General features: G+C 28.2%; 5 protein-coding genes across 8 annotated transcripts; 3 read left to right on the top strand and 2 right to left on the bottom strand.

Annotated features, from left to right (window-relative positions):
• Positions 1-944: 944 nt before the first annotated feature.
• Positions 945-3,870, top strand: OCT59_028485 (uncharacterized protein; the record flags this gene model as incomplete). The annotated part of the gene is made up of 16 exons (XM_025316665.2): positions 945-958; positions 1,062-1,212; positions 1,295-1,348; positions 1,416-1,479; positions 1,548-1,669; positions 1,760-1,961; positions 2,048-2,183; positions 2,263-2,438; positions 2,546-2,566; positions 2,635-2,711; positions 2,790-2,981; positions 3,056-3,119; positions 3,203-3,290; positions 3,367-3,469; positions 3,546-3,650; positions 3,724-3,870. 16 exons carry the CDS (start codon positions 945-947, stop codon positions 3,868-3,870), a joined length of 1,716 nt encoding a protein of 571 aa, XP_025180002.1.
• Positions 3,871-4,263: 393 nt separating this feature from the next.
• Positions 4,264-6,733, top strand: OCT59_028484 (uncharacterized protein; the record flags this gene model as incomplete). 2 transcript variants are annotated; one of them, XM_066147316.1, is made up of 9 exons in its annotated part: positions 4,264-4,436; positions 4,611-4,637; positions 4,705-4,715; positions 4,804-4,870; positions 4,932-5,031; positions 5,114-5,239; positions 5,316-5,589; positions 5,677-5,855; positions 6,152-6,733. In XM_066147316.1, 9 exons carry the CDS (start codon positions 4,264-4,266, stop codon positions 6,731-6,733), a joined length of 1,539 nt encoding a protein of 512 aa, XP_065994034.1. The 2 variants fall into 2 exon arrangements, with proteins under 2 accessions (XP_065994034.1, XP_065994033.1); XM_066147315.1 differs by lacking the exons at positions 4,611-4,637; positions 4,705-4,715; positions 4,804-4,870; ... (3 more) ...; positions 5,677-5,855; positions 6,152-6,733 and adding an exon at positions 4,521-4,569.
• A 71-nt stretch (positions 6,734-6,804) lies between these two features.
• On the bottom strand, positions 6,805-8,073 carry OCT59_028483 (uncharacterized protein). Its single transcript, XM_066147314.1, has 2 exons — positions 7,649-8,073; positions 6,805-7,553 (listed from the first exon to the last, which is right to left on the bottom strand). Exons 1-2 carry the CDS (start codon positions 7,831-7,833, stop codon positions 6,998-7,000), a joined length of 741 nt encoding a protein of 246 aa, XP_065994032.1. The 5' UTR covers positions 7,834-8,073; the 3' UTR covers positions 6,805-6,997.
• Positions 8,074-9,753: 1,680 nt separating this feature from the next.
• OCT59_028482 (uncharacterized protein) lies at positions 9,754-11,607 on the bottom strand (the record flags this gene model as incomplete). The annotated part of the gene is made up of 10 exons (XM_025316667.2): positions 9,754-10,041; positions 10,109-10,227; positions 10,294-10,444; positions 10,523-10,657; positions 10,734-10,838; positions 10,929-11,024; positions 11,098-11,225; positions 11,295-11,345; positions 11,428-11,508; positions 11,583-11,607. The coding sequence occupies 10 exons, from the start codon at positions 11,605-11,607 to the stop codon at positions 9,910-9,912; spliced, it is 1,023 nt and encodes a 340-aa protein (XP_025180005.1). The 3' UTR covers positions 9,754-9,909.
• A 48-nt stretch (positions 11,608-11,655) lies between these two features.
• Positions 11,656-14,458, top strand: OCT59_028481 (uncharacterized protein; the record flags this gene model as incomplete). 3 transcript variants are annotated; one of them, XM_066147313.1, is made up of 9 exons in its annotated part: positions 11,656-11,662; positions 11,829-11,838; positions 11,928-12,060; positions 12,136-12,231; positions 12,302-12,422; positions 12,514-13,073; positions 13,148-13,251; positions 13,337-13,916; positions 14,323-14,379. In XM_066147313.1, the coding sequence occupies 9 exons, from the start codon at positions 11,656-11,658 to the stop codon at positions 14,377-14,379; spliced, it is 1,668 nt and encodes a 555-aa protein (XP_065994031.1). The 3 variants fall into 3 exon arrangements, with proteins under 3 accessions (XP_065994031.1, XP_025180006.2, XP_065994030.1); XM_025316668.2 differs by lacking the exon at positions 11,656-11,662 and having other exon boundaries at positions 11,756-11,838; positions 11,954-12,060; XM_066147312.1 differs by lacking the exon at positions 11,656-11,662 and having other exon boundaries at positions 11,756-12,060; positions 13,337-14,458.
• Between the last annotated feature and the right edge of the window lie 654 nt (positions 14,459-15,112).

Raw genomic sequence — 15,112 nt, 5'->3', positions numbered from 1 at the left:
TTGCCAGTTATAAAAATTCTCAAATTTATAGAAAAATTTACTTATTAAGGATGGGAAGGTGTGGCGATAAGAAATTTTTTACTGATAATTTGATTACAGTATCTAGCAAAGAATTGGAAGGTTGATGTAAATCAAAATTTAAATTTATTTACGTATATTTTTTACGAGTTAACATTTAAATAAAATTTTAAGAAGATAAACAACACACTAGAAAATACTTATACTTAAGAGAAAAGATAAATCTTACATTCTTACATTAATAATTAATAAAAAACCATTATGAGTTTGGCCTATTTCACTCCGAAGACACAAACCTCATTATTAATATGATTTTCTTCTACTGTAACTACACCTTTAATTTCTACCACCCACTTTCATAAATTACTAACGTAGTTAACGTATATCATAAAATCTTGGCACCAAAATACATAAATCATCTAGTTCATATTTTAAAATTTCTGTTAATGCCATTTTTTCGCAACGAGGTTTCTAAATATTATTATTAAAAAATAGTGTCTAAAATCATAAAATCATGTTTTTTGTAATTGTTGGGTATGATTATTAATTAATTGTAAAGATATTATAAATTAAATCTACAAACGTTAAATCTTTTGAATCAAATATTGTCTAGTGAATTAGAAATCTGCTGCGTATATTCAGATAAAATTGCATGTATTAATTCCATTCTTGGCGTAATAGGTGGACGATCAAAATTTGATTTTATAATATGGTCACAACTAAAGAAAGATCCTTTCCTGAATTTTATTTATAATTAAAAGATAATCTTTTTCCTTTTCGTTTACAAGTTTATTTAATATTTATTTAATTAGAATTTGTACAATAAGCAACATAAAATTTTTCACTTTTAAATGTTTTAATACGATAAAAAAACTTTTTTTAAATAAAATTTTTTTCTAAATTTTAATTCTAAATTTACATTATCTATGAGTTATTCAAGGTTAATTAATATTCAGGATATTTTCTTTCACTCATCTATTAATTATATTTTTATATACATATATATACATATTTTCTAAACTTACGTGACTTTTTCTAAATAGTGAACCATCAAACGGTTTCATTATCTATAATGCAAATATTTATACTTCAGATGATACTTTACCAAAAATTGAATCATTTGTAGTAACGAATGGTAAATTTGTAGATGTTGGCACCAAAATTGATTTAATGAAAAAATGGAATGGGTTGAAAGTAAGTCGTTTTTACAATTTTCCTATTTCCTTTGATTTTTTCTTTTGTCTTAAAATTTAATGAGAATAAGAATTTACTTTAGTGTATTGATTTACAAGGTCGTACTATCTTACCTGGACTAATCGATGCACATGTTGTATGTATCAAATCGATTTTTTAGAGCATTATAATTATTTATTGGTTATAAAATTTTGTCTATATAGCATTTGATGGGTTTAGGAGAATCTTTGACATCGGTGAACCTCGTGGGAACAAGATCCGTTGAAGGTAACTCCTTGAACTTCTCTTTTGTATCATAATCACATAAAAAATTTAAATTTTTGATTTCTTAATAGAGGTACGCGAAAGAATTCATGAATACATCAATTCACACCCCGAAATAGATATTACTACAGATTGGATTACAGGATGGGGATGGGATCAAACACAATGGACATCAAAATCATTTCCAACTTTTGTGCGTATATTATATTTTTGTCCTAATTTATTAATTTAATTTTTATAAAAAATATGTAAAATTTATAATTTGTTCTTTGGCAATAAACAGGAAGATTTAGATTGTGATCCACTAATCAAGAAATATTCAATTTCTTTATCACGTATTGATGGACACGCTTTATTAGTGAATAAAAATATATTAGATAAGCTAGTAAAGGTTCCTGAAACTGTTGACGGTGGAGAAATCGGAAGAGATAGGAAAACCGGTGAATTGACTGGAATTTTTATTGATAATGCTATGCAATTAATTAGTTGAGTATTTAACAATTCAGGGAAGAGAATATTGTAAAAAGTCATTTAATTTGATAAAAAAAATTTATTTTCTTTATAATATCAGAGAAAATTATGCCTTCGCCTAGTGAACAATTATTATTACAGCAATTACGTTCGGCAATTTCCAAAATGCACTCTTTTGGATTAATTGGAGTGCATGATGCAGGAATTCCATTAAATATACTTGAATTCTTCAAAAAGTATATCTCAATGATTTCTCTTATTTTTTATAAATATTTTAGATAATATTTTATTGTTAATAATATAACATTTTTTTAGAATTATAAATGAACAACCGGAAGAATTTAATATCCGAAATTATGCAATGGTAGAAAGTTTAGAAAATACGTATGATGGTGATTATGTTGAAATAATTGAAGGATTAGGTGATGGAAGGCTGACTGTTAGAAGTGTTAAATTCTTTATGGACGGTGCTTTGGGAAGTTGGGGAGCAGGTTATTATCAATCAATCGATCAATTTAATTTTGTGTTATCATTTCTACGTGTTAAATATTGATTTGTTCACTTTACGCACTTTATAACATAAACTACGTTTAATTAGCATTATTAGAACCTTATTCTGGTAAGTTTATTTGAAATATATATATATATATATATTGAAACTGTCTAAATATCATTAGCTTATAAAAGATGATCCAACGAAACAAGGACTTCTCATATCTGATCCTACATTGTTACCACCTGTAATCAAAAAATGGATCGATAAGGTAAATTTTACATCCAAATGCATTGATACTATTTTATATTCAAATTATTGAATACATGGTTGTTAAAAAATGAATTAGGGATTTCAAGTGAATACGCATTGTATAGGTGATAAAGCAAATCAACTTATAATTAATGCGTATGAAAAAGCTTTTCGAGAATATGTATTATCACAAAATGGTGATAAAAAATTAACAGAACAAGAAGTGAATGATGAAATGAAAAAGTTAGCAGAGAAAGTTAGATTTAGAATTGAACACGCTCAGATTTTGGTAAGCTACATATTTTTATAGACTAAAATGTATTAAATATAAATTTTAAAGATTTATTCTTTGGGATAATCTAGACTTTGGAAGATATTAAACGCATTGGTAAATTAAATATTATACCATCCATGCAACCTACTCATGGTAAATATATGAAATCTTTCGTATTTCTCGTTAATTACATGTTATTTTTGAATTAATTTTTTTCTCTTGATAACTCTGGATAGCAACTACTGATATGGCATATGCTGAACAAAGACTAGGTAGTGAACGTATTAAAGGTGCATATGCATGGAGAAGTTTGATAGAAGCAGGGTATTGTTTCCACAAATCAAATTACTTAGTCACATTAATTTTGTTTATAGTTAATAAATATATTTATTAATTTTAGAGTAAAGACATTCCCGCTTTCTTCCGATTTTCCTGTTGAATCTGTAAATCCATTTTTGGGAATTTATGCTGCTATTACAAGAAAATGGGTTAACGGGCAATCTGTAAGTAAAAAAAGAAAATGTTTATCATTCTTTTTATACTTCAATCAAATGTTTATAAGCCACATTGAAAATGTAGCCTCATGGAGAAAACGGATGGTTTCCTTCACAAAAATTAACGCGTCAAGAAGCATTGAAAGGATTTACTATCGATGCAGCTTATGCAGCATTTAATGAAACTATTGTAAGTTTATTTTATTATTCACTGTTAAAAACTGTACAAAATTGGAAATTAAGCGTATTATTTTTTCCTGTAGATGGGATCCATTTCTATAGGAAAATACGCGGATTTTATTGTTATTGATAGGGATATTATGGAAATACCTGAATCGCAAATTGTAGATACACAAGTATTAGCAACTGTGTTCGGAGGAAAAGTTGTTTTTGGTAATTTACTATTTTAAAGATTAAAAAATTGTTTTAAAGGAAAATAAAGAAAGAAATTCGAAATTTTTTATTTGATTTACCGTATAACGGGGGTACCCCAGGATGATACAAATTTCAACTTATACCCTACCATTCACCTTATTATTATTAGTAGAAAACGTATAATAATTGGGTATTATCATTTATCATGCGCAATGCCTAAATTATAAAATCAGTAGTTTTTTGCATGGTGGGTACTTACTGTGGCACTACCGATGCCCGCAAAATACGGTAATCAAAATTTTACTCGGCAGGCTTTGATCGTTTTAGTAAAATCACACATCTAATCTTGCGAATCACGTGATATCAAATGGAGAATTAAATTTGTTAAATCGATTGGATAAACCGCATTAATTTTTCCTTACTATGAAATGGAAAACACGGTAGAGTTAAATGTAAATCACCTTATGAGCTTAAAAGCTGCTCGAAATTTCTACGAGAATTCACAGCCTATTACAGCTTGCGATTTTGATTGCACCGGAGAATTCTGCGTAACTGCTTCAGCTGATGAATCGATTAACTTGTACAATTGCGTACAAGGAAGGTAATATATTCAATTTGTAGAATCTACCTAGTTGTTTTTTTTATTCCAATTAGCATCAAAACTGATATGATATATGAGGATTAGATCTATTATACTCAAAATTTCCGCGTATATTTCCTTACATGTTAAATAAATCAATTTTAACACTAACCCTTCTGTTCTTTTATTTTGCAGACATAAAAAGTTAATTCTTAGCAAAAAGTATGGAGTGCATCTAACACGATTTACCCATCGACATACGGATATTATATACGCGTCAACAAAAGAGAATGGTAACTGGTTCGTCATTCTTCCAATCAATAATTATTTTAATAAACATTGAATCGTGATTATTGTACTGATCTAAACGTGAACTTTGTTTAAATAGATACGTTGAGATATTTGTCACTGCATGATAATCAATTCATAAGATACTTTGAGGGGCATCAGAAAAGGTATTATATTTAATGTCGCGCATAATTAATAAATTATACCGGTAATAACATTCTCCTGTAGGGTAGTGAGTTTAGAAATGTCGCCTGTGAGCGATCAATTTGCATCTGGCGCTGTAAATGAAGGAGTGCGGCTATGGGATTTACGTCAACCTACTTTTCTTGTATGTAAAATGATTATGTACCCTATTATTAATTTCATATATATTTTTACATAGATTAATTTATTTCTAATTTTGTTCATAGGGATTTATTAATATTGAAAATGGAAGACCTTGTATTGCGTATGATCCTTCTGGCATTGTTCTTGCGATTGGACTTCAGAATCATGACAACGTCATAAAATTATTCGATATAAGAAAGTTTGATCAAGTAAAAATTTAATAAAAATTTTTTTCTTTTTGTAAGATTTTTATTTACAAAAATAAACTCATCACTTTTTTCATAGGCACCGTTTACAACATTAAATGTGATAGATAATTACGCGTTACCTTCTTCACATCCACGTCCTCCAATACAACCTGAATGGACGTCCATAAAATTTAGTAACGATGGCGACAAAATCCTTGTTACAACATCAGGAGATGTACATTATGTAACTGATGCTTATAATACCGATATGAAAAGACGATTAATAGGCCATGTTGGATTAAATAATGCATTGCAATTATTAGGAGGAGAAGAGACGAGTTGGACCCCCGACGGTCGTTTTGTAGTTGGAGGTAGTATAATACTAGTGATGGTTTTATATTCGATACTATCATCATATATATAGTGAGTTCATGCAAAAATTAATTATTCTCTTTTAGGATCGCAAGATGGAATGTTAAATTTTTGGGACATAGAAGCACCTCTAAAAAATTCAATGATACTTGCAGAAGGAATAGATTCTCGACCGATACACACACTAGAGTATCATGTTAGACCAACGCAAGTTGTTAGATTCAATCCCGCAAAATTGATGATGGTTAGCGGTTGTACAGATCTGGTGAGTTATATTTAATTACCGTTTGATGCATATAAAATAGAATCGTTTTTGGTTCGTAATCGATCATAGTTCCCCACATTTTTATTTGAGTATTTTACTTGTGGTTTTTAACTGATCGAAGAATAAATAAAAGAAGTTACCTAATATAAGTTGTTTTCGAATGGCTTATTGAGGTTCCTTGCTGATCTAATTTTTCCACTCCGGGTTTTATAGTAATTAATAATATATTATCCGGATAATTACGATCAACATTTATTAACATACTTTATTTTTTGTTACTTTCTTTTTCTTTCAAGACGTTTTGGTTACCATCATTTGAGAATCCAGACGAGGAAAAGGAAAATATGGCTGATATATCCATCCCACCCGCATCTAATGCACCGCAAAACATAGCTCCACCGAGTAGTGATAGTGTGATTACTATGGACTTGAATTATAATCAATCTACTATCAATAATAGTAATGGTAGTTATGATAACGCTACTGGTGGTACTGTTGGTATTGTAAGTACTACTGATTTTAGCGAGAAAAATGATGATAATAATAATAATAACGATAAAAATAACGATAATGATAACGAAAATAATAATAATAATGGTGGAGGCGGAAATGAAAGTGCATCATTATTAAATACATCTTCGCCACCATCGGCTGTACCACCGCCAACAACGAGCGGAGATGATGGTGATAATAATTTCACGAATGTTATAGATAATGGAAATATTGAAAATACTGGTGAAATTACAACCTCCGATATTTCTACATCAGAAGCTAATCAGATGGTTATTAGTAGTAATGAACCCGAGAATAATCAAAGTTCAGAAGCACAGGGTCCTTCATCTGATGGTGGAGAAATAGATATTATGAAAACCGATTAATTTTAGAAATAATTTAATAAAAAAAAAAAATTTTTTTTATTACAACATTTAAAGACAACACAATTATTAAAAAAAAAAAATTCTTTATTTGAAAATTTACAATTTGCTTAATATATATTTATATTATTTATATTATTTATATATTAAATTCTGAATACATTATACACACTAGGAATGTCTTTTTCTAAAAAAAAAAAAAAAATTATTTACTAGAAGGAAAGAACTCTTTTTTTTAAATAAAATATTGAAACCCCAATTTAAGTTTTAACAACTTAAATTTGGACGCCTTCCCAAAAAAGCTTCTCTCAAAACTGCATTAATGGACTGGTACTCAGATTTTTCTGAAGAACTATTAACATATCCATCATTTTGAAATTGATGATGACGATCATGATCCAACCCAAGATTCATTGAATCATCGTCTATTGAAGATGATGTTCCATTTCCTACCAATCGTTCTCTTTCATCAATTTCCATGCATCCAAGATCATCCTGTAATTCATTCACAATGTGTGATGTTCGCGTCAAATTAGCAAGATACAATACTGAATTGATGTTCATGTAAGGATTTAGGAGTTCAGCAGAGGAGGAAGAAGAGGATGCATTCGATCTTGTTGAAATTCGAATTGGATTACGATGAAGTTTATGAACATTTTGATTTAATAAATAAGTATCGTCTAAAGATTGTTGTTTACGGTGAAATTGATGATATTGATAAGATGGTGAAGTATACTCAGTGGTATCTGCAAGTGTTGAATATGATGATGGTGTTCTCGGTGATGATTCTGAGCTTGAGTTAGTGAATTCGGATGGAATCACTCTGTTAAATTACATAAACAGCCTTAATTTAAATATAATAAATGAAAAGAAAAATGAAAAATGAAAAATGAATTTGTTAATTTTTTTCAAAAGAACCTTGAAGTATCATGGTCTAAATCTAGTCGCATTCTCTTTAAGTCATTTTGCATTATATTTTCTGTTCTTTCTTCAGTTTTATTTTTGACATTTATAACAACTTCACCATATATTTCTCCACTTTCCATGCCACTATCACTTTCTTCGTCTGAAACGCGTGTTCTTTTCTTAGGTCCAAGTAACATTATGTAAACTAAATGTAGTTATAAAAGAAAATTATCGATAGCTACAACAATTATTTTTCGAACTATCGTTTAAAACTAAAAGGGCTGTTATTTAAAACTTGTAATAAATGAAAGCTTGCAATAAGCGAAAACAAAAAAAAATTGTTTTTTAATAAAGTATGAGAAACTTTTAAGTGTCCGCTTAATTTATAGTTTTTTTTTGTGATAATTTAGGAACCAAATTGGAAAACAAAAAAGTTACACATATAAAAATTGTAACAATGATACTTTTGACACTGAACTTTAACAAATCAGTTAATTTCTAGGATGACGTACACAGTACACTTAATCATCCACGTCTTTGTTCAAAGCATTTACAATTGCTTTTTTAAGTACCGTATATGCTTTTATTTTTTGCTTTTTTGTCCATCATTTTAAATTTAGAGATTTCTTACTTGTTATTATTGCCTATGCTTTTGTTTTTTTTTTTAATAAAAATCTTAGCACAAATAACCTGTGAACGAATGATTTTTCATATTCTAATATAAATCTGAATATAATTAAAGATATATATTTAATCACTATTGATAGTTTAAATTAACTAAAATTAATAAACAAAATCATGAAAGCTATAAATATTTATAAAATACCTTTTATTATAAATGTTTGTATTACTAATTTATATATTAATAAATAAATGTCAAAAAAAACTTATTTTTTAACAAATAATTATTATATATATATATATAAAATAAATTACCGTATACAATTACTTGACCATTTATATAATTATAATAATTTTTATATAGCTATATACTTCTTGCATTTGTAATGTTATTAATATAAAATAAAATAATATTAAAACTTTTAATTTTTATTAATATTATTTTTAAAAATCAGTAAATAAGTTAAATATAATATAAATATTACAAAAAATATTTTGTAAATATTAATAAAAAGTTCTTAATTTTTAAGATATTTTAATTATTAATTAAACTAGTATAAAATAATATATATAAAATTATATAAAATAATAAAAATATATAAGCTATTAATATTAACTTTAGTATTAAATATCCTTTATAAAATTATATTTTTAATTAATTTATTTAATAAAATTTAATTAATAAATTTTATTTAATATATTAGAATAAAAATATATTTAATATTATCAAAAAATAATATTTAAAGCAAAAATATTACTTCTTTATATATTAATCCAATTTTCTTTAAAAATATAATGAATTAATTAAATTATTATTAAATTAAAAGTCCAATTTTTCATATACTATAATGGTATATTTTATTAAATTTTAAAATAAAACTTTCAAAAAATTTTTAAATAAAAATATTACAAAGTTCATTTATAAATATATACTATATTATTTATTTATTATATTTACTATTTTAAAAGTAGAATTGAAAAGTTACATCATATTAATAGTATGCATAATATTTCTAATTAATAATCTGTTAGCTTTTTAGATTAATAAGAAAAATGCCACTATATACAAATAAGAAATACTTGAATAAAATTATATGATTTATTGATAAAAAAAATAAAATAGAATGTAATTCTATAATCAATTTATATTTTTTAAAAATTTGTAGTTATAATTATGAAAATTCTATATATTTGTTATTAATTGATTATAGTATTATGCTTTCTGGATATATCTGCTAGTTGGATAGGATGCTATGAAAGAAATGTTTTATATTTACATAAAATTTATTTAGTTACTGCTTTCAGTAGGATTAAACTTTAAGTTCTAAAAACCAATGATCTAAAATAAATTTGATCATATGGCTATTAAATTTTAAAGGGTTACAAATTATAAATATTATAATGTATATATTAAATTCTTCATATATAGGATCGGTTCACTGAACCCTAGAAGTAACCTTCTAACACTTGACAAGTTTTCGTAAACAGAACAACTATAAAATTTATAAACAGATCAAATTTATAATCATAATCAAAATATCATTTTTTAAATAAATACAGTACATATGACAGTGATTTAATAATTTAATATCAAAAACAAAAAATATACAATTTAAATAATAAACAAAGAAATTTTTTGTATGTGACGTAATCTATGTTCTAACAGCCCCTTTCCTTCCCGGTGGTTTAGGTCTAGAAAATGATTTTGGTGCAGTATCAATCACTGGATATAATTCTTCCAAAATGTATTCTTTAGTAAGTTCAGCAGGCTCATTCGTTTCCAGCTATATAAAGATAATTCAATTAGTTAATGCTTTAATAGCTAATAAAAAGCTTTTAAATATTATTTACCTTTTTAGTGATCGTGATGTTGGCTTCACTTTCACCAAATGTAATCACGGAACCTCGACATGAAGAATATAGCATGCGCTCACGAATTTTTGAATTCTGGGGACAAATATATATAAAAACTAAAAAAAAAAAATGAATGCTAATATAATTTATGACCAAATCATTAAAATTTTATTAATAATTACTATTGGATCTAACATCCTGTCCGTTATGCGTATGCTGATATACGTAAAAAGCAAATCTTGGAGAGTCGGTAGGAAAAGAGCTTGCAAGGTCGTTAATATCGATCTTTCTAACTTCATCAAGTTCGATCTTTTCTTTATCAGTATCCAATGACTATAAGTGAATCAACATATAAAACAGGTTATAATCATCACAAAATCCTTGAAATATCAAGAATATAATGATACTTACTAGTTTAACAAAATTATTTGTTAAATCAGATTGTTGCAAACCTTGTATAGCTTGCACTGCTTCGTCAGACATTGGAAAAGAAATTCCCGCAGCATGAGATTTACGTGCCGAATAACTAAATGCATTCGCGCTAGCCTGTCATATAATAAAAGAAAACTTAAAACAGTTGAAAATAATTAAAAATTAAGTCAATTAAGTCAAACATCTTTACTTCGGCAATTTTCACTTCGGCTAATTCCTTCTCGCGTGCTGTTAATGGCGCTTCGGCATCCTGATGTTTTTTATGCTTTTGATATCCTTCTAGTGTAAATTCAGACTATATATAGTATAAATAGTAAAAGATAAATAATAAATAAAATATCATCATAGGTTACAGGCTGGAAGGATTTAAGAATATTTAACTCACTACTGTAGTACCATACATAGAATCAACAAAGTGAGTGTCTCCTAACTCTTTTGATAAAGTCGCACGTGTCGACGCATACAACATTTTATCTCTGACCTAAATTACAATTCGAAAACTGTTAAAAGAACTTGAATAAATTATAAAAATAGAAATTATCATTTCAAAATACCTTAGCGAGATCAGGAACGTAGGCCATAAACAACCATTCATAGTTTTCTGTTAAAGATTTTGAATCAAGTCGATAAAGAATGTAGCAAGGCACCTTCTCTTCTAAGAATTCACCAACTCCCGCAAAGTCTATTGAATGATCATCACAATTTAAGAATAGGAACGATAATTATTAACAACAAAGTTCAGAATTATTACCAGAATCCGAGTTGCCAGAAATATCCTTTGTACCGTTCGGAACTAGTGATTCTATTAGAGTAATTGAATAAATACGCGCAATTATTGCTCACATTTAAAAAACCGTATGATGTAAAAATACTCAAAAAACTACCATTAACAATTGATACGCGAATAATTCTTAAATTATTTTTGTTAACGGCATTTGCAAATAAGTCCGCGAGCTCTTGCGAAACTAAAGGAGAAATAAGAAAGTAACTCGTCACATAGTGATAATATATTTATCTAATAACTTTGATAAGTACTAACCTCGAATTCCAGATTGGTGAGACATTTTGAAAGTAAATATTAAAGCACCGCTTCGAGTTTTGTCTAAAAGAAAATGATCTGTGCGACACGACCCTGGCAGCGCTGCGTTGATTTCCTGATTTGGCTATATTAAAGATCCTATTTTTTATTGGTCAATAAAGTAAATAATATGAAATGACTCATGCCGTGACTTGGTTGATTCTTTTACAACGTGAAATCTAAATCTAAATGCCAGCTACTATTCAGATCCCAAAAGGTATGAAAGTTTTAACCTTTGTAAATATACCATTTCTTAATTGCTGTCACATTATTTTGTAAAACCATCTTCCTCGAACCAATCGGCAGACCGTATATCTCACACCCCTTGTTAGATGTGTTTGTCAGGCTTAAGCCTGCAATCGATGGAACTTCCATTCAGGGCATCTTATTCGGTCAACGTGAAGAATGTCTAGATCGTGGATTAGTTATACACGTGAAGGTCAGTATTTATAATTTGTAGAAGTTTGAGACGTGTCCTAAATTTCTTTTATGCTTTTTTTTTTAAAACTATTAGGGATTTTATCCTTATAAAGCCAATTTGCAAGATCTTGATTGTACGGTTGCAAAGTTAATGAACTGGAAGGGTCAAACAGTACTTGGCTGGTTTGCAGTGAGTTTCACGTTGTATTGTAAATTATATTTTACTGTATTGCGTTTTCGAACTTTAATCATCTTGTTAGGCTCCTGGATCAGACATAACATCACGTTTTGAAACAGCACGTATAGCTTCGGCATATTTCCGCACTATACAGACATCAATGCTGAAAGTAATTGTCTGTAATTTTCTCGGTCAGCATACAGGTAACAAAAGTTATCAATTATTAATCAGCTTATAGACTTATTTATATGACTTATCAGTTGTCAACGGTTTGTTTATATAATTATAATTTAGAAGAGAGTGAGGGAGAAGAAATCGTTCAAATGATTGTTCGAGAAGCATGCGCCTTATTTCAAGACCTTATAGGATTTGTTGTTCAAAGATTATCTAAAATACCGAATACAATGACTTCTACTACAATTATGGACACGGATTCGACGACGAGTCAAGCATTTTTCTCGGCACCAACATTTAATGAAGTATTGAGCCAATTTCAGAGCTTAAATCAAGAAACGAAGAGTGATATTACGGAAATGAACATTATGCAAGGATTAATAAATGGAATACCATCCATTAATGGTTTGGGACATAATGGTGTTTCAATAAATAATAATTTTAGGATAATGGATGATATGGAAGATGAAGACGATGATCTAGGAGAACTTTTCTCACCATGGGGAAATGGTCAAGAACTGGCGAATAAGAAATTAAGAACTAGGAGAGCTAGTACCACGGATATTGCCGATGGTCCATTGAGAAGAAACTTTGCAAATATCCCAGAATTTTTAGATGATATCCCTAAAAAAAGAAAAGGATTTGATATGGATAATAGTAATAGAAACACGGTAAAAAAGGTACTTTTATATTTAAATTTACATTTTGCTGAGTTTTTTATCAAATCCTAATTTGTCATTATTAATTACCTCAGGCAAAAACTCCCGTCAGTACTGTTACAAACGTGATTCCAGCGCCATTCAAAGTAATTCCCGGTCAAGCTTCAGAGTATTTTCAACAAGTTCACAGCGAAGACAAGTATGAGTTAAATTTTAAGTTAAAATTATATTCATTATTTAGTGAAATTTTATCCTTTTTCCTCATGTCCTTCTAATTAATTTAGTATACATTATTCTTCTGATTTTGACGAGTCTTTAATGACTCCTTACACCGCCTCATTCTTTGCTCCAATCAATTTTGGACAACCATCTTCGTCTCCTATAACTACTTTTGCCCAACACCGAATAACGTCCGCTTATGACGCGATATCTCATCATATTAATTCACATACTCGAGAAAAAATTTCTCGGTATGAAAAATCATGCCATGAGTACGAGTTGTTGTTGGAAATACTTGAAGCGTTAGACGGTGTTGGTGATGAAGTGGCTCTTGCAAAAAAATTGGAAAAATGGACAGAAGATGCTGAGGAGGATGAAGAAGAATTTGAAGAGGTATTAATAACTGATACTCGCGCTGCAAGTGAACCTAGATCAGAGGAAGTAGATATAGAGAGTTCTGATAGTGAACCTCAAGAATCCAATAGTGATAATGATCGAGAAAATGAAAATCCTGCCGACATGTTACCAAAGATAAAAGTGACTTCAATCAAATGTTGCGTAAATAATGAAAACAAAAGCGAAGATGGAGAAATGGACGATGGAACTCCATTAAATAACAATAATAATGGAATTGTTAACGGCGAGGTAAGTTCGTCTTCTTCTATGGAGGAGGGCGAAATTGAGGATGAAGAAGAATCTGGCATTACATGGCAATTCCAGAATTGTAGTGAAAATAAAAAAAGTGATGATTTATCATCATCTCTTTTTCGTAACAAAAATCTCAAATCTGAATCTTTTAATTTGGAAATTGGTAATGCAGGGGACAATAGTCCTGGATGGGCGTGGGATAACTAAGAAATTGAGAATTAGTTTGTGAATGAATGTTATTGATAGTAATATTATAATTATTTTTCATTTTTTATATTCGTATTTATAACTTGTTTGTATTTTGCTTATACAAAATACGAATTTATTTCTTTTTTTTTACTATTTTATTTTATTGAACGAACCTCATCTTACTTTTACCTTGACATTTATTTTACATCAATAGAATTCTTTGGTAACCCTAGCACATGTATGCTTTTTGTTATCAGAATTTCCGAAATAACAAATAATACGATAATACATATAATAATAATAATAAATAACCAAGACCAAAGAACCAAAAGATTTTTTTCTATTGGAACAAATGAATATGGATATTACTGTGTTTGTTTGTGTTGCGAAGAAATTTAATTTTTCATTGTATGTTTATATAATGGGTTATTGATGTTACTGATGTTATTATTATTTTATGGTAAGTGATATTTCACTCTACAAAATGCAAAGGTTATTGCGAATTTCGTTTTTATTAACGGTAATGTTTAGTTTTATTGTCAACGGTAGTAATTTTATGAATCTAATTTGGAAGCACTTTCTGAATGAAATTGTTTCCTTTATTTAACATGATAACTGTAATAAAAATAGATGCGTTAACATAACAATTCCCAGTTTTTCTGATGTTAAGAATTAAGAGTTATAATTTTTGAACCGTATAGATTACTAGTTTCTTACGTAAGGAACATTTATCATATCGCACTATTTCATCAGCCAATAATTATCCTTTTAAAGTAATAAATGTATAAAGATTTAAATTCTGTCAAATTCTGTTTAGACGAATTTCTTAGTATCATCCACTTATTCACAAATGAAATGTAAAATATAGATTAAATACGATTATAAGTGCCTTCGACAAGTAACCAAAATCATTTATAATTAAAGAACAAACTTAATCAAACAAAAAGGCCAATTAATTTCCTTAGAGGATGTAGAATCTTATTTATTAATCATTATCTAGTAAC

This window comes from Rhizophagus irregularis, chromosome 8, assembly GCF_026210795.1.
Source record: "Rhizophagus irregularis chromosome 8, complete sequence".
NCBI classification, from domain to species: domain Eukaryota; kingdom Fungi; phylum Glomeromycota; class Glomeromycetes; order Glomerales; family Glomeraceae; genus Rhizophagus; species Rhizophagus irregularis.
Note: the sequence above shows the minus strand (reverse complement) of the source record. Positions and strands in the feature narration are given on the sequence as shown.